The 24,968-nt window shown below is 59.0% G+C and overlaps 1 protein-coding gene across 15 annotated transcripts in view; it reads left to right on the forward strand.

The window, feature by feature from the left end:
- Nucleotides 1-24,968, forward strand: part of HSPG2 (heparan sulfate proteoglycan 2) — a 456,402-nt gene that overhangs the window by 45,608 nt on the left and 385,826 nt on the right. For 13 of the 15 annotated variants that reach the window (XM_073656045.1, XM_073656041.1, XM_073656043.1 and 10 more), the window contains exons 2-4: nt 6,408-6,540; nt 17,615-17,707; nt 19,907-19,981. In XM_073656045.1, the coding sequence (XP_073512146.1) occupies nt 6,408-6,540; nt 17,615-17,707; nt 19,907-19,981 (301 nt within the window). The remainder of the gene's footprint in view (nt 1-6,407; nt 6,541-17,614; nt 17,708-19,906; nt 19,982-24,968) is intronic. The other 2 variants (XM_073656047.1, XM_073656053.1) reach the window with 1 other exon arrangement.

Raw genomic sequence — 24,968 nt, forward strand, 5'->3', positions numbered from 1 at the left:
AAATAAATGGGATAATGAGTCCTGTCCCTGGATAGTGACCAGCAGGAGATGATAGTGATGTTCTGCTGGAGTCTCTACACCATCTGTGAAGCAGGCCGACTCTAGGCCCCTAGTAGGTTAGAAGAGCAGGGGGTCTGCACATTGCAGAGGAGCCTCTGACAGGGGGTCTGCACATTGCAGAGGAGCTTCTGACAGGGGGTCTGCACTTTATTTGCACGCATGAGGCTGAATTGTTTCACCCTCTCCTGATGTCTTCGAGTCCTGGAGTAGATGACACTAATCAGATGGAGCAGATAACTCTGGTCGGAGGGGGGACATCTCTGGTTGGCATGTGTATGAACAGAAGATTGTTTTTTTTTTTTAGTTTGGGGAACGGCAATTGGAAACACTGAAACCTCTTAAAAGGGCGAGGCATCCTGATGAAGGTCCTAGTGATATTTGCACTCCCGGATTTCATGCGTTCCAATGCAAGTCAATGGCGGCATGAACGCCGCGCTTCCGCAAAATAATTGGTAGTGCTGAGTATTTTTCCGCAATGATAATCCGCAGCGGAAATTTCCGCAGCATGTGCACATGCGGATTATCATTGGGGAACATGTCAGGCCTTCTAACAAGCGGTTTTTAAGTGTTTCTGCAGCGCTTTCGCTTAAAAAACGCATCGTGGGCACACAGCCGAAGAGGCTGAGTCTCTCCTGAAGATTGCTGCATGAACTCGGTCACTCTTTTTTAGGGGTTGTGTACTCTATGCTCCGGAACTCAGAATGACTAGTCGCTCTCGCAGGCCCAGCACACTCTCCAGTCGCATGTAGTGCTCTATTTATCCTGCAGGCGGCGTCGCTGATGACTAGTGATGGCCAAGGCTGAGAGAACATATATAAAGTCTATGGGCGGTGGAGAGCGCTCTCAGCTGTTCTTGCTCTTTTCACCGGTGATCACTTCTGTTTTCAGGATTGTGGGGTCCTGGTGGCCCATCGATCCACTTTGTCCCATGAGTCTCCGCGAGTGGCGATGGGATGCATTATTTTAGACTTTGCTCCTCTGCATTGAATGTATGGATGGTAAGTATCTCACGAATGGAAATCCCGGCTCTCTGCTGCCTCTGGTACCGACCAAAGCGACTGCCTTTATGAGACTTGGAGCCACGAGAACATGTCAGATGAGGATAATCCGTTCCTAGGAGTAGATGAGTGCAGGGCAGTATGGAGTTACTTCTGTCTTTGTCCCTCCAAATGATTTTTGTGTTATTGGGGTGTCCTCGCCTCCCCCACTGTCGTACTGTGCCGGGTTTCTGACTCTGCCGTCCCCATTTTGCACGGTCCTTCTCAGACTCCGCAGCTCCGGTAAATCCGATTTTCTGGTTTCTGCCAGTCTCGGCTGATCATCAGCTTTACAATAAAAGCCCTAATCCTGGTTTATCTGGAGGTTTTTACGCCCCGGGGTGGCCAAGGGCTCAGCTTTCTAAGAACCAGAGGCGATTGATTGTATCATTGACTGATATCTGGGAATATTAGCTGGGCTGCAGGTGTAGAGTCCCTCTAAATCATTGGAGGTTTGATTTTGGTGAGCGCCGTCCAGGTTGTAGGATAAATAGTGGACAATGGCCGCCCCGGCTCTGCGCCGTTCCCCGCTCCTGGCCCTCTGCTGTCCTCCACTCCGGCTCTGTGCTATCTCACCACCCAACCCTGCACCATCCTCCGCCCCGGCTCTGCAACGTCCTCATCTTCTCTGGCTCTGTGCCGTCCTCTGCTCCCGACTCAGTGCCATCATCCTCCGCCGCTCCGGCTCTGCACCGTCCTTTCTCCCCGGCTCTGCACTGTCTTCAGGATTGTTTTCTACATGCAGATCAGATCCTTCTTACTACAAAACAAATAACATCCAAAACCCAGGGGATGCCAGCTGGATAGACGAGAACTGGCGCTGATCCGGCCAACTACTCGGTAATATATTTAACCCATTCACAGCAGAATTAAACTTTGTGTGGTTGTCGGAGTAATTGCTGAGATTTACTGAGAATATTTCAGAGATCTGTGGTTGGAGGAGACAAAGAAAGTCATCTCAATGTGCCCTGAGGAAAAGGTCTCCCCATATCTCCAAACATCAGGAGAGGATGTCTCCCAATCCAAAGAGGTCTCTTCATCTGAAGAGGTGTCCACATCATATGAGATATCTCTGTCTCTCCATCAGAGAAGGTCACCCCATCTTTCTGAATTAGGAGGAAGACTTCTATCTAACAACAATGGATGGAGAGGTCTCCCTATCGGCCGAGGTCTCGAATCAGCCGAAGTCGTTCCTTCTCTCCCCATTAAAGAGGTTCCACCATCTTTCCCCAAAATGAGAGTTGACCCTAATTATGAAAGCTATCCTCATTGGAAAAATGTCATCCTATCCAAAGAGGTTTTCCATCGGGAAAGGTCAGCGCCTCCACACATCAAAAGAGGTCTCTCCATCTCTGCCCATCAGGAGAGGTCACCTCATATCTACCATTCGGAAGACATCTTCCCAATAATTGGATCAGAAGAGGTCAACCCATCAGAAAGGTCTCCTCAATGGAAAGAAACTCCGGTCTTCCGTTCTCTAAACATCGTTCCCGACTACATCCTTTGTGCTTAGTGATGTATGGCTGCATGCAGCTGCTTGGCCATGAAGATCCCGGCCGGGACTCAGTGTTTGTGCTAATATTCACTAAACCATCTCAGACAGATGTCTGTCCAACCTCTGATTGAAGACTTCCACTGAGGGAGAGCTCATCACCTCTCGTGGCCGCCTGTTCCACTCATTGATCACCCTCACTCTGGAGTGCTGCACCACCAGTCATTTTGTCACAGGCTGACAGGCATGGCGGGCCCAGACCGGGAGTCGAGGGGCCGGAGGTTAGACACCGGGAGGCGAGGGGCCGGAGGTTAGACGCTAGGAGGCGAGGGACCGGAGGTTAGACGCCGGGAGGCGAGGGGCCGGAGGTTAGACGCCGGGAGGCGAGGGGCCGGAGGTTAGACGCCGGGAGGCGAGGGGCCGGAGGTTAGACGCCGGGAGGCGAGGGGCCGGAGGTTAGACACCGGGAGTCGAGGGGCCGGAGGTTAGACACCGGGAGTCGAGGGGCCGGAGGTTAGACACCGGGAGGCGAGGGGCCGGAGGTTAGACACCGGGAGGCGAGGGGCCGGAGGTTAGACACCGGGAGGCGAGGGGCCGGAGGTTAGACACCGGGAGGCGAGGGGCCGGAGGTTAGACACCGGGAGGCGAGGGGCCGGAGGTTTCACACCAGGAGGTGAGGGGCCGGAGGTTATACGTGAGAGGCTGGGGGCTATAGGGTTAGAGTCTGAAGGACAACCCCGTAGTGCGTGATGATGACGTGGGACCATACTCTTCTCCATGTGGTTGATATTGGCCGATCCTTGGCTGGTGATGTCTGGAGGACCGATCTCGGGATTGGGATCCATCTGGTGGCGGCGGTTATATACCGGGAGTCGAAGGGACAGAGGTTATATACCAGGAGGCGAGGGGCCGGAGGTTACACACCAGGAGGTGAGGGTTCGGAGGTTACATACTGGGAGGCGAAGGGCCGGAGGTTATATGCGAGGGGCCGGAGGTTATACACCAGGAGGCGAGGGGCTGGAGGTTATACGCTAGAGGCCAGGGGCTATAGGGTTAGAGCCTGAAGGACAATCCCGTAGTGCGTGATGATGACGTGGGACCATACTCTTCTCCATGTGGTTGATATTGGCCGATCCTTGGCTGGTGATGTCTGGAGGACAGATCTCCGGATCGGGATCCATCTGGTGGCGGCTGTCTCTTACATCTCGTGCTCCTTTTGCTCAGTCCTGTGTCTCCTAGGTGCCATGCCGGCAGTAGACCTCTATACCAGCACCTTGCACAGTGGCATTTCGGGATGGCACGGACACCGTCCCTGGTTTCCCCCGTCGCTCCATCTCATTCAGCTCTGCCCAAGCTGACTAAACACCTTTTATGTTGGCGTTAAACCCCTTTGTTCCCAGCTGGAGCGGCCTGTGATCATAAGCCCCGGCGTATTTGCACAGGAAAGTGCTGCTGCAACACATTCCACTCTTCATGCGGTCTGATGAGCCGGGCAGCGAGGGGACACTCAGGACCTCACCTCTAGGTGAATTGATGGGAGCGTTTGGCGGCCTCCGCGCCCACAGGGACTTCCGGTTTTTCTTTTTTGGTGGCTTCCTAATGTCTATTGGTGCAGTATTGTATTTGGTGAATAGAGGAAGGATGACCTGGACCTCACACTGCCGACCTGCCCCCGTATCGGGCATCTGCGGGCAGTGGCTCCTGGACATTGGAGCGGACTTTGTGAAATAATAGAGGGTCTGTGAGAGGGGCACGTACGAGACCTGACCGGAAGTCAGAAGGGTCAGATGTGAAGGCAAAAAGCAGAAATGCTAATACTTCCCATATTGTACTGTTCCTAATATACCGCCCTCCACACCTGAATCTGCCCTGTATACCGCCCTCCACACCTGAATCTGCCCTGTATACCACCCTCCACACGTGGCTTGTCCTGTATACCATCCTCCACTCGTGGCCCTGTCCTGTATACCGCCCTCCACACGTTACCCTGTCCTGTATACCACCCTCCACACGTGGTCAGTCCTGTATACCACCCTTCACTTGTGGCCCTGTCCTGTATACCACCCTCCTGTATACCACATGTGGCCCTGTCCTGTATACCGCCCTCCACACATCGCCTGTCCTATATACCGCTCTCCACTTGTGGCCCTGTCCTGTATACCTTCGCCCTCCACACGTTACCCTGTCCTGTATACCACCCTCCACACGTGGCTTGTCCTGTATACCATCCTCCACTCGTGGCCCTGTCCTGTATACCGCCCTCCACACGTTACCCTGTCCTGTATACCACCCTCCACACGTTACCCTGTCCTGTATACCACCCTTCACTTGTGGCCCTGTCCTGTATACCACCCTCCTGTATACCACATGTGGCCCTGTCCTGTATACCGCCCTCCACACATGGCCTGTCCCATATACCGCTCTCCACTCGTGGCCCTGTCCTGTATACCTCCGCCCTCCACACATTACCCTGTCCTGTATACCACCCTCCACACGTGGCTTGTCTTGTATACCGCCCTCCACTCGTGGCCCTGTCCTGTATACCACACGTGGCCCTGTCCTGTATACTGCCATCCACACGTGGCCCTGTCCTGTATACTGCCCTCCACACGTGGCCCAGTCCTGTATACCACACATGGCCCTGTCCTGTATACTGCCATCCACACGTGGCCCTGTCCTGTATACTGCCCTCCACACGTGGCCCAGTCCTGTATACCACACGTGGCCCTGTCCTGTATACTGCCATCCACACGTGCCCTATCCTGTATACTGCCCTCCACACGTGGCCCAGTCCTGTATACCACACGTGGCCCTGTCCTGTATACTGCCATCCACACGTGGCCCTGTCCTGTATACTGCCCTCCACACGTGGCCCAGTCCTGTATACCACACGTGGCCCTGTCCTGTATACTGCCATCCACACGTGGCCCTGTCCTGTATACTGCCCTCCACACGTGGCCCAGTCCTGTATACCACACGTGGCCCTGTCCTGTATACTGCCATCCACACGTGGCCCAGTCCTGTATACTGCCATCCACACGTGGCCCTGTCCTGTATACTGCCCTCCACACGTGGCCCAGTCCTGTATACCACACGTGGCCCTGTCCTGTATACTGCCATCCACACGTGCCCTATCCTGTATACTGCCCTCCACACGTGACCCAGTCCTGTATACCACACGTGGCCCTGTCCTGTATACTGCCATCCACACGTGCCCTATCCTGTATACTGCCCTCCACACGTGGCCCTGTCCTGTATACCACACGTGGCCCTGTCCTGTATACTGCCCTCCACACGTGGCCCTGTCCTGTATACTGCCCTCCACACGTGGCCCAGTCCTGTATACCACACGTGGCCCTGTCCTGTATACTGCCATCCACACGTGCCCTATCCTGTATACCGCCCTCCACACGTGGCCCTGTCCTGTATACCGCCCTCCACACGTGGCCCTGTCCTGTATACCGCCCTCCACACGTGGCCCAGTCCTGTATACCGCCCTCCACATGTGGCCCTGTCCTGTATACTGCCCTCCACACGTGGCCCTGTCCTGTATACTGCCCTCCACACGTGGCCCAGTCCTGTATACCACACGTGGCCCTGTCCTGTATACTGCCATCCACACGTGCCCTATCCTGTATACCGCCCTCCACACGTGGCCCTGTCCTGTATACCGCCCTCCACACGTGGCCCTGTCCTGTATACCGCCCTCCACACGTGGCCCAGTCCTGTATACCGCCCTCCACACGTGGCCCAGTCCTGTATACCGCCCTCATTACCAGTGTGCCAGTTTTGGTGACGGTCTCCCCGGTGTCTTGCAGGTCTCTCGCTGTTCCAGAGTTTTGGATGAAGTTTATTTCCCTGAGAACGAGGCCGAGACGCGATCGGGACACAAGTGGGAATATGGAGACCTGGGAGACGACGAGGACTTCATGGCGGACGGCGCGTCCGGAGGTAAAGACCCATACTGTCCACGTATGCTTGCCTGTATATGGCCACGTTATCACCGCCTGCCCTGTATACGGCTGTGTAATCACCACTCGGCTGGTGGTGATATGTGGGATCCAGTACAGTGTATAGGGGTGGTGATGCGTGGGATCTGGTACAGTGTACGAGGGTGGTGATATATGGGATCTGGTACAGTGTATAGGGGTGGTGATGCGTGGGATCTGGTAATGTGTACGAGGGTGGTGATGCGTGGGATCTGGTAATGTGTACGAGGTGGGATCTGGTACAGTGTACGAGGGTGGTGATATATGGGATCTGGTACAGTGTACAGATGTGTTGATACATCGGATCTGGTACAGTGTATGGGGGTGGTGATACATGGGATCCGGTTGTAGGTTAGCTGCATGTGTGACCCAGGGATTACCTTTGCTGTGTCCTCACGCTGCACTTTATGGGCAGAGCGCCAAGTGCGGAGGTTTTACAGCAGGTCCTTCTGGTGCTTTGTGCCAGCTTGTCTCTGTTTGGGCAGTGCTCTCTGTCTCCCGCTCTCCCGCTCTCTGTCTCCCGCTCTCTGTCTCCCGCTCTCTGTCTCCCGCTCTCTGTCTCCCGCTCTCTGTCTCCCGCTCTCTGTCTCCCGCTCTCTGTCTCCCGCTCTCTGTCTCCCGCTCTCTGTCTCCCGCTCTCTGTCTCCCGCTCTCTGTCTCCCGCTCTCTGTCTCCCGCTCTCTGTCTCCCGCTCTCTGTCTCCCGCTCTCTGTCTCCTGCTCTTCGGCTCTCGCCGTCTGGCTCCTGCCCTCCGGCTCTCGCTCTCCGGCTCCTGCCCTTCCGGCTCCTGCCCTTCCGGCTCCTGCCCTTCCGGCTCCTGCACTCTGGCTCTCGCTGTCTGGCTCTTGCTCTCCAGCTCCTGCTCTCTCTCTGACTCTCGCTCTCCGGCTCCTGCTCTCTCCGGCTCTCGCTCTCCGGCTCCTGCCCTCCAGCTCTCGCTGTCCAGCTCTTGCTCTCCAGCTTCTGCTCTCTCTCTGACTCTCGCTCTCCGGCTTCTGCTCTCCGGCTCTTGTTCTCCAGCTCTTGTTCTCCGGCTCTTGTTCTCCGGCTCTTGCTCTCTGGCTCTGGCTCTGCGGTTCTCACTCTATGGCTCCTGCTCTCCGACTCCTGCTCTTTGGTTCTCGCTGTCCGGCTCTTGGCTCTCGCTCTCCGGCTCTCGTCGTCCGGCTCCAGCTCTCCGACTCTCTCTCTCCAGCTCTCGCTGTCCAGCTCTCTCTCTCCGGCTCTTGCTCTCCGGCTCCTGCCCTCCTGCTCTTGCTCTCCGGCTCTCGCTGTCCAGCTCTCTCTCTACTGGTCTCGCTCTCCGGCTCCTGCTCTTTGGCTCTCGCTGTCCGGCTCTCGGCTCTCGCTGTCCAGCTCTCGCTGTCCGGCTCCTGCTCTCCGGCTCCTGCTCTCCGGCTCCTGCTCTCCGGCTCCTGCTCTCCTGCTCTCGCTCTCCGGCTCTCGCTCTCCGGCTCTCGCTCTCCGGCTCTCGCTCTCCTGCTCTCGCTCTCCGGCTCTTGCTCTCCTGCTCTTGCTCTCCGGCTCCTGCTCTCCTGCTCTCGCTCTCCTGCTCTCGCTCTCCGGCTCCTGCTCTCGCTCTCCTGCTCTCGCTCTCCTGCTCCTGCTCTCCTGCTCCTGCTCTCCGGCTCCTGCTCTCCGGCTCCTGCTCTCCGGCTCCTGCTCTCCTGCTCTCGCTCTCCTGCTCTCGCTCTCCTGCTCTCGCTCTCCTGCTCTCGCTCTCCTGCTCTCACTCTCCTGCTCTCGCTCTCTGTCTCCCGCTCTCTGTCTCCCGCTCTTCGGCTCTCGCCGTCTGGCTCCTGCCCTCCGGCTCTCGCTCTCCGGCTCCTGCCCTTCCGGCTCCTGCCCTCCGGCTCCTGCCCTCCGGCTCTCGCTGTCTGGCTCTTGCTCTCCAGCTCCTGCTCTCTCTCTGACTCTCGCTCTCCGGCTCCTGCTCTCTCCGGCTCTCGCTCTCTGGCTCCTGCCCTCCGGCTTTCGCTGTCCAGCTCTTGCTCTCCAGCTTCTGCTCTGTCTCTGACTCTCGCTCTCCGGCTTCTGCTCTCCGGCTCTTGTTCTCCAGCTCTTGTTCTCCGGCTCTTGCTCTCTGGCTCTGGCTCTGCGGTTCTCACTCTATGGCTCCTGCTCTCCGACTCCTGCTCTTTGGTTCTCGCTGTCCGGCTCTTGGCTCTCGCTCTCCGGCTCTCGTCGTCCGGCTCCAGCTCTCCGGCTCTCGTCGTCCGGCTCCAGCTCTCCGACTCTCTCTCTCCAGCTCTCGCTATCCAGCTCTCTCTCTCCGGCTCTTGCTCTCCGGCTCCTGCCCTCCTGCTCTTGCTCTCCGGCTCTCGCTGTCCAGCTCTCTCTCTACTGGTCTCGCTCTCCGGCTCCTGCTCTTTGGCTCTCGCTGTCCGGCTCTCGCTGTCCAGCTCTCGCTGTCCGGCTCCTGCTCTCCGGCTCCTGCTCTCCGGCTCTCGCTCTCCGGTTCTCGCTCTCCGGCTCTCGCTCTCCGGCTCTCGCTCTCCGGCTCCTGCTCTCCTGCTCTCGCTTTCCGGCTCCTGCTCTCCTGCTCTCGCTCTCGCTCTCCTGCTCTCGCTCTCCGGCTCCTGCTCTCGCTCTCCTGCTCTCGCTCTCCGGCTCCTGCTCTCCGGCTCCTGCTCTCCTGCTCTCGCTCTCCGACTCTTGCTCTCCGGCTCCTGCTCTCCTGCTCTCGCTCTCCTGCTCCCGCTCTCTGTCTCCCGCTCTCTGTCTCCCGCTCTCTGTCTCCCGCTCTCTGTCTCCCGCTCTCTGTCTCCCGCTCTCTGTCTCCCGCTCTCTGTCTCCCGCTCTCTGTCTCCCGCTCTCTGTCTCCCGCTCTCTGTCTCCCGCTCTCTGTCTCCCGCTCTCTGTCTCCCGCTCTCTGTCTCCCGCTCTCTGTCTCCCGCTCTCTGTCTCCCGCTCTCTGTCTCCCGCTCTCTGTCTCCCGCTCTTCGGCTCTCGCCGTCTGGCTCCTGCCCTCCGGCTCTCGCTCTCCAGCTCCTGCCCTCCGGCTCCTGCCCTCCGGCTCCTGCCCTCCGGCTCTCGCTGTCTGGCTCTTGCTCTCCAGCTCCTGCTCTCTCTCTGACTTTCGCTCTCCGGCTCCTGCTCTCTCCGGCTCTCGCTCTCTGGCTCCTGCCCTCCGGCTTTCGCTGTCCAGCTCTTGCTCTCCAGCTTCTCCTCTCTCTCTGACTCTCGCTCTCCGGCTTCTGCTCTCCGGCTCTTGTTCTCCGGCTCTTGTTCTCCGGCTCTTATTCTCCGGCTCTTGTTCTCCGGCTCTTGTTCTCCGGCTCTTGTTCTCCGGCTCTTGTTCTCCGGCTCTTGCTTTCTGGCTCTTGTTCTCCGGTTCTCACTCTCTGGCTCCTGCTCTCCGACTCCTGCTCTTTGGTTCTCGCTGTCCGGCTCTTGGCTCTCGCTCTCCGGCTCTCATCGTCCGGCTCCACCTCTCCGACTCTCTCTCTCCAGCTCTCGCTATCCAGCTCTCTCTCTCCGGCTCTCGCTCTCCGGCTCCTGCTCTCCTGCTCTTGCTCTCCGGCTCTCGCTGTCCAGCTCTCTCTCTACTGGTCTCGCTCTCCGGCTCCTGCTCTTTGGCTCTCACTGTCCGGCTCTCGCTGTCCAGCTCTCGCTGTCCGGCTCTCGCTGTCCGGCTCTCGGTGTCCGGCTCTCGGTGTCCGGCTCCTGCTCTCCGGCTCCTGCTCTCCGGCTCCTGCTCTCCTGCTCTCACTCTCCAGCTCTCGCTTTCCGGTTCTCGCTCTCCGGCTCTCGCTCTCCGGCTCCTGCTCTCCTGCTCTCGCTCTCCGGCTCCTGCTCTCCGGCTCCTGCTCTCGCTCTCCGGCTCCTGCTCTCCGGCTCCTGCTCTCCGGCTCCTGCTCTCCGGCTCCTGCTCTCCGGCTCCTGCTCTCGCTCTCCGACTCTTGCTCTCCGGCTCCTGCTCTCCTGCTCTCGCTCTCCGACTCTTGCTCTCCGGCTCCTGCTCTCCTGCTCTCGCTCTCCTGCTCTCGCTCTCCGGCTCTCGCTCTCCGGTTCTCGCTCTCCGGCTCCTGCTCTCGCTCTCCTGCTCTCGCTCTCCGGCTCCTGCTCTCCGGCTCCTGCTCTCCGGCTCCTGCTCTCCGGCTCCTGCTCTCCTGCTCTCGCTCTCCGGCTCTCGCTCTCCGGCTCTCGCTCTCCTGCTCTCGCTCTCCGGCTCTCGCTCTCCTGCTCTCGCTCTCCAGTTCTCGCTCTCCGGCTCCTGCTCTCCAGCTCCTGCTCTCCGGCTCCTGCTCTCGCTCTCCGACTCTCGCTCTCCGGCTCCTGCTCTCCGGCTCCTGCTCTCCGGCTCCTGCTCTCCGGCTCCTGCTCTCCGGCTCTCGCTCTCCTGCTCTCGCTCTCCGGCTCTCGCTCTCCGGCTCTCGCTCTCCTGCTCTCGCTCTCCTGCTCTCGCTCTCCGGCTCTCGCTCTCCTGCTCTCGCTCTCCGGCTCTCGCTCTCCGGCTCCTGCTCTCCTGTTCTCGCTCTCCGGCTCCTGCTCTCCTGCTCTCGCTCTCCGACTCTTGCTCTCCGGCTCCTGCTCTCCTGCTCTCTCTCTCCGGCTCTCGTTCTCCGGCTCTTGCTTCCCTCTGTCAGTTGCAGCTACTTCTCTATTTTCACCTCGAGGATTGGTGTCCATAATAACCCGTTAATTGCATGGGAGACATGTTGAGTATTAATCCTCCAGGTTGTGGTTTGTCAGGAGAGTGTGTGACGTATTCCCCCGTGTGGTATGATGCCCACTGTGGCTTTTGTCGGGTGCAGTGGCCATCGGTGTGGCAGCAGCTGCTGTGACCAGTAGTGTCTGTATGTGACGTGGTACCGGGGTGAAGCAGTGGCCGCCTCCTCACTCCATGCTGCTCCGCTCTCTGGGAATAGACTTTACTCTCTGAGTGTAAGTTTTATGACTTTCCCCTGCCGTGACCTTTGTCATCTGGATGTTCCCTCTGACCTCCTGTGACATACAGATGTGTTGTACGTACCACAGCGTCAGGCACGGAACTGACCCCGTATTATAATAGTTTATGCCCAGGGGAATGCATGAATGTGTGGCTCTCCGCCTGCTGTATGTGGCTCCTCGCCTACTTTATGTGGCTCCCCGCCTGCTGAATGTGGCTCCCTGCTTACTGTATGTGGCTCCCCGCCTACTTTATGTGGCTCCCTGCTTACTGTATGTGGCTCCCCGCCTGCTGAATGTGGCTCCTCGCCTACTTTATGTGGCTCCCCGCCTGCTGAATGTGGCTCCTCGCCTACTTTATGTGGCTCCCTGCTTACTGTATGTGGCTCCCCGCCTGCTATATGTGGCTCCTCGCCTACTTTATGTGGCTCCCTGCTTACTGTATGTGGCTCCCTGCTTACTGTATGTGGCTCCCTGCTTACTGTATGTGGCTCCCTGCTTACTGTATGTGGCTCCCCGCCTGCTGTATGTTACTCCCCGCCTGCTGTATGTGGCTCCTCGCCTACTTTATGTGGCTCCCCGCTTACTGTATGTGGCTCCCCGCCTGCTGTATGTGGCTCCCCGCCTACTGTATGTGGCTCCCCGCCTGCTGTATGTGGCTCCTCGCCTATTTTATGTGGCTCCCCGCCTACTGTATGTGGCTCCACGCTTCCCATATGTGGCTTCCCGTATGTGGCTCCCCGTCTCTCGTATGTGGCTCCCCGCTTACTGTTTGTGGCTCCCTGCCTACTGTATGTGGCTCCCCATCTACTGTATGTGACTCCCCACCTGCTGTATGTGGCTCCCTGCTTACTGTACGTGGCTCCCTGCTTACTGTATGTGGCTCCCCGCTTACTGTATGTAGCTCCCCGCCTCCTGTATGTGGCTCCCCGCCTCCCGTATGTGGTTCCTCACCTCCTGCATATGGCTCCCCACTTACTGTATGTGGCTCCCCCCCTCCCATATGTGGCTCCCCGCCTCCCGTATGTGGCTCCCTGCCTTCCATGTGTGGCTCTCGGCCTTCCATGTGTGGCTCCCCACCTCCCGTATGTGGCTACCTGCTTCCCATATGTGTCACGATTGTGTCAGAAGTGACAGTCGCCCTGCAGTTGGTTGCAGGAGATCTCTTCGTTTGGCATTACTGACAACTTCTTAGAAGCCGTATCTCTAGGACCCAGGGGCTACCTTCCTCTGGCTAATTAACACCCTGACCTGGGTGTATAAATGCCTGCTGTGTGCCAGAGGGAGGTGCCAGCGATATTCATTACTACTTGTGAAGGCTTTAGCGAGAGCAACACTTCTTCCTCTCTGGTGTTGAGGACGTGTGCGCATTTGTCTGGAGTTGACTAAAGCTAAGCGATTTTCCTTTGTTTGTCCCACCTTGTTGTCTTTAGTGTTCAGTGGGGATCGACTAGTGCTCATCCCCTCCCTTCCCTAGCCTGAGCCTAACGCCAGGAAAAGACAGGGCGAGATGCACGTGTGGCGATTGGTGAATAACCAATATAGGAACTTTAGTGGAGACAGGGTGATGCTAGATCAGCCTAGGAGGTCTCCACTCCCCCCTTTCCCTAGTGTCTGGGCTCCCTTTTTCCTCTTCCCTTTCCTTTGTGTTGCACCTTGCGTGACAGTGTGGCTCCCCGCCTCCCGTGTGTGGCTCCCCGCCTTCCGTGTCTGGCTCCCCGCCTTCCGTGTCTCTCCCTTGTCCCTCGTGTGGCTCCCCGCCTCCCGTGTGTGGCTCCCCGCATCCTGTGTGTGGCTCCCCGCCTTCCGTGTCTCTCCCTTGTCCCTCGTGTGGCTCCCCGCCTTCCGTGTCTCTCCCTTGTCCCTCGTGTGGCTTCCCTCCTTCCGTGTCTCTCCCTTGTCCCTCGTGTGGCTCCCCGCCTTCCGTGTCTCTCCCTTGTCCCTCGTGTGGCTCCCCGCCTTCCGTGTCTCTCCCTTTTCCCTCGTGTGGCTTCTCCTTCCGTGTCTCTCCCTTGTCCCTCGTGTGGCTCCCCGCCTTCCATGTCTCTCCCTTGTCCCTCGTGTGGCTTCCCTCCTTCCGTGTCTCTCCCTTGTCCCTCGTGTGGCTCCCCGCCTTCCGTGTCTCTTCCTTGTCCCTCGTGTGGCTCCCCGCCTTCCGTGTCTCTCCCTTGTCCCTCGTGTGGCTCCCCGCCTTCCGTGTCTCTCCCTTGTCCCTCGTGTGGCTCCCTGCCTTCCGTGTCTCTCCCTTGTCCCTCGTGTGGCTCCCCGCCTTCCGTGTCTCTCCCTTGTCCCTCGTGTGGCTCCCCGCCTTCCGTGTCTCTTCCTTGTCCCTCGTGTGGCTCCCCGCCTTCCGTGTCTCTTCCTTGTCCCTCGTGTGGCTCCCCGCCTTCCGTGTCTCTCCCTTGTCCCTCGTGAGGCTCCCCGCCTTCCGTGTCTCTTCCTTGTCCCTCGTGTGGCTCCCCGCCTTCCGTGTCTCTCCCTTGTCCCTCGTGTGGCTCCCCGCCTTCCGTGTCTCTTCCTTGTCCCTCGTGTGGCTCCCCGCCTCCCGTGTCTCTCCCTTGTCCCTCGTGAGGCTCCCCGCCTTCCGTGTCTCTCCTTTGTCCCTCGTGTGGCTCCCCGCCTTCCGTGTCTCTCCCTTGTCTCTCATGTGGCTCCCCGCCTTCCGTGTCTCTCCCGTGTCCCTCGTGTGGCTTCCCTCCTTCCGTGTCTCTCCCTTGTCCCTCGTGTGGCTCCCCGCCTTCCGTGTCTCTCCCTTGTCCCTCGTGTGGCTCCCCGCCTTCCGTGTCTCTCCCTTGTCCCTCGTGTGGCTCCCCGCCTTCCGTGTCTCTCCCTTGTCCCTCGTGTGGCTCCCCGCCTTCCGTGTCTCTCCCTTGTCCCTCGTGTGGCTCCCCGCCTTCCGTGTCTCTCCCTTGTCCCTCGTGTGGCTCCCCGCCTTCCGTGTCTCTCCCTTGTCCCTCGTGTGGCTCCCCGCCTTACGTGTCTCTTCCTTGTCCCTCGTGTGGCTCCCCGCCTTCCGTGTCTCTCCCTTGTCCCTCGTGAGGCTCCCCGCCTTCCGTGTCTCTTCCTTGTCCCTCGTGTGGCTCCCCGCCTTCCGTGTCTCTCCCTTGTCCCTCGTGTGGCTCCCCGCCTTCCGTGTCTCTTCCTTGTCCCTCGTGTGGCTCCCCGCCTCCCGTGTCTCTCCCTTGTCCCTCGTGAGGCTCCCCGCCTTCCGTGTCTCTCCTTTGTCCCTCGTGTGGCTCCCCGCCTTCCGTGTCTCTCCCTTGTCTCTCGTGTGGCTCCCCGCCTTCCGTGTCTCTCCCGTGTCCCTCGTGTGGCTTCCCTCCTTCCGTGTCTCTCCCTTGTCCCTCGTGTGGCTCCCCGCCTCCCGTGTGTGGCTCCCCGCCTCCCGTGTGTGGCTCCCCGCCTCCCGTGTGTGGCTCCCCGCCTCCCGTGTGTGGCTCCCCGCCTTCCGTGTCTCTCCCTTGTCCCTCGTGTGGCTCCCCGCCTCCCGTGTGTGGCTCCCCGCCTCCCGTGTGTGGCTTCCCGCCTCCCATGTGTGGCTCCCCGCCTTCCGTGTCTCTCCCTTGTCCCTCGTGTGGCTCCCCGCCTCCCGTGTGTGGCTCCCCGCCTTCCGTGTCTCTCCCTTGTCCCTCGTGTGGCTCCCCGCCTCCCGTGTGTGGCTCCCCGCCTCCCGTGTGTGGCTCCCCGCCTCCCGTGTGTGGCTCCCCGCCTCCCATGTGTGGCTCCCCGTCATCCGTGTCTCTCCCTTGTCCCTCGTGTGGCTCCCCGCCTCCCGTGTGTGGCTCCCCGCCTCCCATGTGTGGCTCCCCGCCTTCCGTGTCTCTCCCTTGTCCCTCGTGTGGCTCCCCGCCTTCCGTGTCTCTCCCTTGTCCCTCGTGTGGCTCCCCTCCTTCCGTGTCTCTCCCTTGTCCCTCGTGTGGCTCCCCGCCTTCCGTGTCTCTCCCTTGTCCCTCGTGTGGCTCCCCGCCTTCCGTGTCTCTCCCTTGTCCCTCGTGAGGCTCCCCGCCTTTAGTGTCTCTCCCTTGTCCCTCGTGTGGCTCCCTGCCTTCCGTGTCTCTCCCTTGTCCCTCGTCTGGCTCCCCACCGTCTGTGTCTCTCCCTTGTCCCTCGTGTGGCTCCCCGCCTTCCGTGTCTCTCCCTTGTCCCTCGTGTGGCTCCCCGCCTTTAGTGTCTCTCCCTTGCCCCTCGTGTGGCTCCCCGCCTCCCGTGTGTGGCTCCCTGCCTCCCGTGTGTGGCTCCCCGCCTCCCGTGTGTGGCTCCCCGCCTCCCGTGTGTGGCTCCCCGCCTCCCGTGTGTGGCTACCCGCCTTCCGTGTCTCTCCCTTGTCCCTCGTGTGGCTCCCCGCCTCCCGTGTGTGGCTCCCCGCCTTCCGTGTCTCTCCCTTGTCCCTCGTGTGGCTCCCCGCCTTCTGTGTCTCTCCCTTGTCCCTCGTGTGGCTCCCCGCCTTCCGTGTCTCTCCCTTGTCCCTCGTGTGGCTCCCCGCCTTTAGTGTCTCTCCCTTGTCCCTCGTGTGGCTCCCCGCCTTTAGTGTCTCTCCCTTGTCCCTCGTGTGGCTCCCCGCCTTCCGTGTCTCTCCCTTGTCCCTCGTGTGGCTCCCCGCCTTCCGTGTCTCTCCCTTGCCCCTCGTCTGGCTCCCCGCCTTCCGTGTCTCTCCCTTGTCCCTCGTGTGGCTCCCCGCCTTCCGTGTCTCTCCCTTGTCCCTCGTGTGGCTCCCCGCCTTCCGTGTCTCTCCCTTGTCCCTCGTGTGGCTCCCCGCCTTCCGTGTCTCTTCCTTGTCCCTCGTGTGGCTCCCCGCCTTCCGTGTCTCTCCCTTGTCCCTCGTGTGGCTCCCCGCCTTCCGTGTCTCTCCCTTGTCCCTCGTGTGGCTCCCCGCCTTTAGTGTCTCTCCCTTGTCCCTCGTGTGGCTCCCCGCCTTCTGTGTCTCTCCCTTGTCCCTCGTGTGGCTCCCCGCCTTCCGTGTCTCTCCCTTGTCCCTCGTGTGGCTCCCCGCCGTCTGTGTCTCTCCCTTGTCCCTCGTGTGGCTCCCCGCCTTCCGTGTCTCTCCCTTGTCCCTCGTGTGGCTCCCCGCCGTCTGTGTCTCTCCCTTGTCCCTCGTGTGGCTCCCCGCCTTCCGTGTCTCTCCCTTGTCCCTCGTGTGGCTCCCCGCCTTCCGTGTCTCTCCCTTGTCCCTCGTGTGGCTCCCCGCCGTCTGTGTCTCTCCCTTGTCCCTCGTGTGGCTCCCCGCCTTCCGTGTCTCTCCCTTGCCCCTCGTCTGGCTCCCCGCCGTCTGTGTCTCTCCCTTGCCCCTCGTGTGGCTCCCCGCCTTCCGTGTCTCTCCCTTGCCCCTCGTCTGGCTCCCCGCCGCCTGTGTCTCTTCCTTGTCCCTCGTGTGGCTCCCCTCTTTTAGTGTCTCTCCCTTGTCCCTCGTGTGGCTCCCGCCTTCCGTGTCTCTCCCTTGTCCCTCGTGTGGCTCCCCGCCTTTAGTGTCTCTCCCTTGTCCCTCGTGTGGCTCCCCGCCTTCCGTGTCTCTCCCTTGCCCCTCGTCTGACTCCCCGCCGTCTGTGTCTCTCCCTTGCCCCTCGTGTGGCTCCCCGCCTTTAGTGTCTCTCCCTTGCCCCTCGTGTGGCTCCCCGCCTTCCGTGTCTCTCCCTTGTCCCTCGTGTGGCTCCCTGCCTTTAGTGTCTCTCCCTTGCCCCTCGTGTGGCTCCCCGCCTTTAGTGTCTCTCCCTTGCCCCTCGTGTGGCTCCCCGCCTTCCGTGTCTCTCCCTTGTCCCTCGTGTGGCTCCCCGCCTTTAGTGTCTCTCCCTTGTCCCTCGTGTGGCTCCCCGCCTTTAGTGTCTCTCCCTTGTCCCTCGTGTGGCTCCCCGCCTTCCGTGTCTCTCCCTTGCCCCTCGTCTGGCTCCCCGCCGTCTGTGTCTCTCCCTTGCCCCTCGTGTGGCTCCCCGCCTTCCGTGTCTCTCCCTTGCCCCTCGTGTGGCTCCCCGCCTTCCGTGTCTCTCCCTTGTCCCTCGTGTGGCTCCCCGCCTTCCGTGTCTCTCCCTTGCCCCTCGTCTGGCTCCCCGCCGTCTGTGTTTCTCCCTTGCCCCTCGTGTGGCTCCCCGCCTCCCGTGTGTGGCTTCCCCTATTATAAGCTGGAGTTCTGACAAATGGCTTCCATCTCCTTTCAGATGATCGGGGCAGCAGTGAGATCGGCAGCGGCTTCCCGGTGACGGAAGGAATCACAACCGTATCGACCTCAACCCTCGCCTCCTTCTTTACAGGTGAGGATGGAGCATGCTCAGCGGCCATGAGTGGGGTCGAGTCCCCCCACATGCATCCCCCCGCGCCCATGTGTCGGGGACGGCCCTGGGCCTGTAGTGATGGCTCCAGCGCCCGTGATGACACGCCGCTCATGGACCTGGGATGGGGGGAGTTCTCCAGATGTTTTTGGAGTAATGACAGGAGGATGTGCGAGGAATGATGGGGTAATGGACGCCAGATGGCTCCTCTGCTGGAGACGCAGCACATGAGCTCTGTAAGGTCGGGGGGGGGGGGGTGTGAAGCCTCTATAGGGTCTAAGTGTCTCTGGGGATTACTGGCGTCTATAGAATTCCCAGCATGCATTGTGCTGACACAGAGAAGCTACAGGCCAGGACACAAAGCACAGATATATGATCTTCAGATTCACATCAACTCTCTTCCTTTTTACCCCCCTCATTCCCCTCCCCCATACCCCCCTCATTCTCTCCTAATTCCCTCCCTCCTTCCCTACATCCCTCCCTTTATTTCCCTGCTGCTCTCCTTGTTTCCTCCATCCCGTGCTCTCCTCTTTCCCCCGTTTTACCATGGTCCCCCATTCTTTCCTCATTCCCCCCTCCTGTGCTCCCCTCATTTTCCCTTCCCATGCTCCCTTTACTTGACTCCCCTGTACTTCCCTCATTCCCTCCATTGTCTCCTCCGCCCCCTCGTGCTCTCCTCGTCCGCCCCCTCGTGGTCCCCTCGTCCGCCCCCTCGTGCTCTCCTCGTCCGCCCCCTCGTGCTCTCCTCGTCCGCCCCCTCGTGCTCTCCTCGTCCGCCCCCTCGTGCTCTCCTCGTCCGCCCCCTCGTGCTCTCCTTGTCCGCCCCCTCGTGGTCCCCTCGTCCGCCCCCTCGTGGTCCCCTCGTCCGCCCCCTCGTACTCTCCTCGTCCGCCCCCTCGTGCTCTCCTCGTCCGCCCCCTCGTGCTCTCCTCGTCCGCCCCCTCGTGCTCTCCTCGTCCGCCCCCTCGTGGTCCCCTCGTCCGCCCCCTCGTGGTCCCCTCGTCCGCCCCCTCGTGCTCTCCTCGTCCGCCCCCTCGTGCTCTCCTCGTCCGCCCCCTCGTGCTCTCCTCGTCCGCCCCCTCGTACTCTCCTCGTCCGCCCCCTCGTGCTCTCCTCATCCGCCCCCTCGTGCTCTCCTCGTCCGCCCCCTCGTGCTCTCCTCGTCCGCCCCCTCGTGCTCTCCTCGTCCAACCCCTCGTGCTCTCCTCGTCCGCCCCCTCGTGCTCTCCTCGTCCGCCCCCTCGTGCTCTCCTCGTCCGCCCCCTCGTGGTCCCCTCGTCCGCCCCCTCGTGGTCCCCTCGTCCGCCCCCTCGTGCTCTCCTCGTCCGCCCCCTGGTGCTCTCCTCGTCCGCCCCCTGGTGCTCTCCTCGTCCGTCCCCTGGTGCTCTCCTTGTCTGCCCCCTGGTGCTCTCCTTGTCTGCCCCCTGGTGCTCTCCTCGTCCGCCCCTCGTGCTCTCCTCGTCCGCCCCCTCGTGCTCTCCTCGTCCGCCCCCTCGTGCTCTCCTCGTCCGCCCCCTCGTGCTCTCCTCGTCCGCCCCCTCGTGGTCCCCTCGTCCGCCCCCTCGTGCTCTCCTCTCTTCCACCTCGTGCTCTCCTCGTCCGCCCCCTCGTGCTCTCCTCGTCCGCCCCCTCGTGCTCTCCTCTCTTCCACCTTGTGCTCTCCTCGTCCGCCCCCTCGTGCTCTCCTCGTCCGCCCCCTCGTGGTCTCCTCGTCCGCCCCCTCGTGGTCCCCTCGTCCGCCCCCTCGTGCTCTCCTCGTCCGCCCCATCGTGGTCTCCTCGTCCGCCCCCTCGTGGTCTCCTCTCTTCCACCTCGTGCTCTCCTCGTCCGCCCCCTCGTGCTCTCCTCGTCCGCCCCCTCGTGCTCTCCTCTCTTCCACCTTGTGCTCTCCTCGTCCGCCCCCTCGTGCTCTCCTCGTCCGCCCCCTCGTGCTCTCCTCGTCCACCCCCTCGTGGTCCCCTCGTCCGCCCCCTCATGCTCCTCTCATCTGCCCACCCCTTGCTCCCCTTGTACGCCCACCCCTTGCTCCCCTCATCCGCCCTTTCATGCTTCCCCTCCCGTCCCGTTCTCCATTCGGTTTCCTCCGTACTCCTATTGTTTTTCTCCCATGACACCTTGTTCTCCCCTCGTCCGCCCCCACCTCGTCCTCCCCTCGGATCCCCCCATTTTCCCCTTCCTCAGGGTCAGTGGTGACCCCATTAGCTCCGCAGCTTGCAGGTATAAGTGTCTCTGAACTGGACCAAGAACCGTTCCTGAGTAAGTTGTGTGCCCCCCGCTCTCTGCACGTGCTGACACCCCTAATCGTGTGCTGTGAGCCCCCAGAACAATGGGGGGATGTATATTGGGGGGGTGCACGTTGGGGGTCCTGTACATAGGGGGCATGCTGCATATGTTGGGGGTCTGCACACCCCCTCGTTTTTACTGCATGTTAACCACTGAGTGGCCGGTGTGGTGCAGACGTGCCGTTGGGCAGGTTTGGGGGTTTCCTCTCCGTCCGCACGTGGACGCATTGTGCTTCCTCTCATTGGCTTCTTATCATGCAGGGGCTACGTTAACCCCCTGATCTCCAGTGTGATCGGAGGGATTTGTAGCGGGGTCTCCACTTACTGTTGTACTTCCCAGAAGCCTTTCTGTACCATGACTGAGTGGCCAACCTCACTAGTCTCCCCTGACAAAGTTAGGGCACCCCCTGATTTGCCTTTTAACCCTTCGGTGCTTTATAACGAGACATAAGAAGGATTCAGGAGACCCCCACCTGCAGGGATCTGTCATCTGCACCTCCTGACATTTCGGGGGTCCTCCCTTGAGATAAGTATCGGCATTTGTGCGGCCGACGATCATCATGGAGGATTAAACCAGCAGATCAAGGCAACACGGCGGCCTCGTGCAGAGCGGCAAAGCATCACCCATAATGCAGTGGGACGGCGGCCTCGTGCAGAGCGGCAAAGCATCACCCATAATGCAGTGGGACGGCGGCCTCGTGCAGAGCGGCAAAGCATCACCCATAATGCAGTGGGACGGCGGCCTCGTGCAGAGCGGCAAAGCACCACCCATAATGCAGCGGGACGGCGGCCTCGTGCAGAGCGGCAAAGCATCACCCATAATGCAGTGGGACGGCGGCCTCGTGCAGAGCGGCAAAGCACCACCCATAATGCAGCGGGACGGCGGCCTCGTGCAGAGCGGCAAAACACCACCCATAATGCAGCGGGACGGCGGCCTCGTGCAGAGCGGCAAAGCATCACCCATAATGCAGCGGGACGGCGGCCTCGTGCAGAGCGGCAAAGCATCACCCATAATGCAGCGGGACGGCGGCCTCGTGCAGAGCGGCAAAGCACCACCCATAATGTAGCGGGACGGCGGCCTCGTGCAGAGCGGCAAAGCAACACCCATAATGCAGCGGGACGGCGGCCTCGTGCAGAGCGGCAAAGCATCACCCATAATGCAGTGGGACGGCGGCCTCGTGCAGAGCGGCAAAGCACCACCCACAATGCAGCGGGACGGCGGCCTCGTGCAGAGCGGCAAAACACCACCCATAATGCAGCGGGACGGCGGCCTCGTGCAGAGCGGCAAAGCACCACCCATAATGCAGCGGGACGGCGGCCTCGTGCAGAGCGGCAAAACACCACCCATAATGCAGTGGGACGGCGGCCTCGTGCAGAGCGGCAAAGCACCACCCACAATGCAGCGGGACGGCGGCCTCGTGCAGAGCGGCAAAACACCACCCATAATGCAGTGGGACGGCGGCCTCGTGCAGAGCGGCAAAGCATCACCCATAATGCAGCGGGACGGCGGCCTCGTGCAGAGCGGCAAAGCATCACCCATAATGCAGCGGGACGGCGGCCTCGTGCAGAGCGGCAAAGCATCACCCATAATGCAGCGGGACGTCGGTCTCGTGCAGAGCGGCAAAGCACCACCCATAATGCAGCGGGACGGCGGCCTCGTGCAGAGCGGCAAAGCACCACCCATAATGCAGCGGGACGGCGGCCTCGTGCAGAGCGGCAAAGCATCACCCATAATGCAGCGGGACGGCGGCAAAAAAGCCAACCGGACCAATCATGTTTCCAGAGCGCGGCCATAATAAGTGATCATTCACAACGTCAAGTAGATGAGGGCGAAAATGGTGAAATGTGGACATGTATCCTCTGTGTATGGGCAGCGGTAACACTGAGACCTGGACCATCCGTATCATCTGGCAAATCCAGCACCAACGCCGCGACACAATCCAGAACCCATATAGACACGTCGTAACACAAACCATCCGTCCCTACCCGATATGTACCTCCATCCCTATGAATAGCAGACCCTTCTCCTCTATCCCCTATAGATATCAGATGTTCTCCTCTAACCCCTATAGATATCAGACCATTCTCCTCTATCCCCTATAGATATCAGATGTTCTCCTTTATGACCTATAGATATCAGACAGTTCTTCTCTATCCCCTATAGATATCAGACCGTTCTCCTTTATCCCCTATAGATATCAGACCGTTCTCCTTTATCCCCTATAGATATCAGATGTTCTCCTTTATCACCTATAGATATCAGACAGTTCTTCTCTATCCCCTATAGATATCAGACCGTTCTCCTTTATCCCCTATAGATATCAGACCGTTCTCCTTTATCCCCTATAGATATCAGACCGTTGTCCTCTATCCCCTATAGATATCAGAACGTTGTCCTCTATCCCCTATTGATATCAGACCGTTGTCCTCCATCCCCTATAGATATCACACATTGTCCTCTATCCCCTATAGATATCAGACCGTTCTCCTTTATCCCCTATAGATATCAGACATTCTCACCTATCCCCTATAGATATCAGACCGTTCTCCTTTATCCCCTATAGATATCAGACGTTCTCCTTTATCCCCTATAGATATCAGAACGTTGTCCTCTATCCCCTATAGATATCAGAACGTTGTCCTCTATCCCCTATAGACACAAGACCGTTCTCCTTTATCCCCTATAGATATCAGACGTTCTCCTTTATCCCCTATAGATATCAGACGTTCTCTTTTATCCCCTATAGATATCAGAACGTTGTCCTCTATCCCCTATAGATATCAGAAAGTTGTCCTCTATCCCCTATAGATATCAGACCGTTGTCCTCTATCCCCTATAGATATCAGACCGTTCTTCTTTATCCCCTATAGATATCAGAACGTTGTCCTCTATCCCCTATAGATATCAGACCGTTCTCCTTTATCCCCTATAGATATCAGACCGTTGTCCTCTATCCCCTATTGATATCAGACCATTGTCCTCCATCCCCTATAGATATCACACATTGTCCTCTATCCCCTATAGATATCAGACCGTTCTCCTTTATCCCCTATAGATATCAGACATTCTCACCTATCCCCTATAGATATCAGACCGTTCTCCTTTATCCCCTATAGATATCAGACGTTCTCCTTTATCCCCTATAGATATCAGAACGTTGTCCTCTATCCCCTATAGATATCAGACCGTTCTCCTTTATCCCCTATAGATATCAGACCGTTGTCCTCTATCCCCTATTGATATCAGACCATTGTCCTCCATCCCCTATAGATATCACACATTGTCCTCTATCCCCTATAGATATAAGACCGTTCTCCACTACACTCTATCCACTATAAAAATAAGACTATTATAATACTTTTTTATTTATATAGCACCAACACATTCCCTCCCCATACTGTCCCCTTACACATTTCCCTGCCCATACTGTCTCCTCAAATTCCTCCCCATAGTGTCTCTTCACACATTTCTCCCTCCTCCCCATACTGTTTCCTCACACATTTGCCCCACCTACTGTGTGTTCTCACATTTTTCACTTCCTTGTACTGTCTCCACACACATTTCCCACCTCTTCCCCATACTGACTCCTGACACATTTCCCATTCCTTCCCCATACTGACTCCTCACACATTTCCCATCCCTTTCCCATACTGACTCCTCACACATTTCCCATCCCTTTCCCATACTGACTCTTCACACAGTTCCCATTCCTTCCCCATACTGACTCCTCACACATTTTCCACCCCTTCCCTATACTGACTCCTCACACATTTCCCATTCCTTCCCCATACTGACTCCTCACACATTTCCCACCCCTTCCCCATACTGACTCCTCACACATTTTCCACCCCTTCCCTATACTGACTCCTCACACATTTCCCATTCCTTCCCCATACTGACTCCTCACACATTTCCCACCCCTTCCCCATACTGACTCCTCACACATTTCCCACCCCTTCCCCATACTGACTCCTCACACATTTCCCATTCCTTCCCCATACTGTCTCCTCACACATTTCCCACCCCTTCCTCATACTGACTCCTCACACATTTCCCACCCCTTCCCCATACTGACTCCTCAAACATTTCCCACCCCTTCCCCATACTGACTCCTCACACATTTCCCATTCCTTCCCCATACTGACTCCTCACACATTTCCCACCCCTTCCCCATACTGACTCCTCACACATTTCCCACCCCTTCCCCATACTGACTCCTCACACATTTCCCACCCCTTCCCCATACTGACTCCTCACACATTTCCCACCCCTTCCCCATACTGACTCCTCACACATTTCCCATTCCTTCCCCATACTGTCTCCTCACACATTTCCCACCCCTTCCCCATACTGACTCCTCACACATTTCCCATTCCTTCCCCATACTGACTCCTCACACATTTCCCACCCCTTCCCCATACTGACTCCTCACACATTTCCCACCCCTTCCCCATACTGACTCCTCACACATTTCCCATTCCTTCCCCATACTGACTCCTCACACATTTCCCACCCCTTCCCCATACTGACTCCTCACACATTTCCCATTCCTTCCCCATACTGACTCCTCACACATTTCCCACCCCTTCCCCATACTGACTCCTCACACATTTCCCACCCCTTCCCCATACTGACTCCTCACACATTTTCCATCCCTTCCCCATACTGACTCCTCACACATTTCCCATCCCTTCCCCATACTGACTCCTCACACATTTCCCACCCCTTCCCCATACTGACTTCTCACACATTTCCCATCCCTTCCCCATACTGACTCCTCACACATTTCCCATCCCTTCCCCATACTGACTCCTCACACATTTCCCACCCCTTCCCCATACTGACTCCTCACACATTTCCCATCCCTTCCCCATACTGACTCCTCACACATTTCCCATCCCTTCCCCATACTGACTCCTCACACATTTTCCACCCCTTCCCCATACTGACTCCTCACACA

The sequence above is a fragment of the Phyllobates terribilis genome, unplaced genomic scaffold, assembly GCF_046119375.1.
Source record: "Phyllobates terribilis strain yellow unplaced genomic scaffold, ASM4611937v1 Scaffold_12__6_contigs__length_324123572, whole genome shotgun sequence".
Classification (NCBI taxonomy): Eukaryota; Metazoa; Chordata; class Amphibia; order Anura; family Dendrobatidae; genus Phyllobates; species Phyllobates terribilis.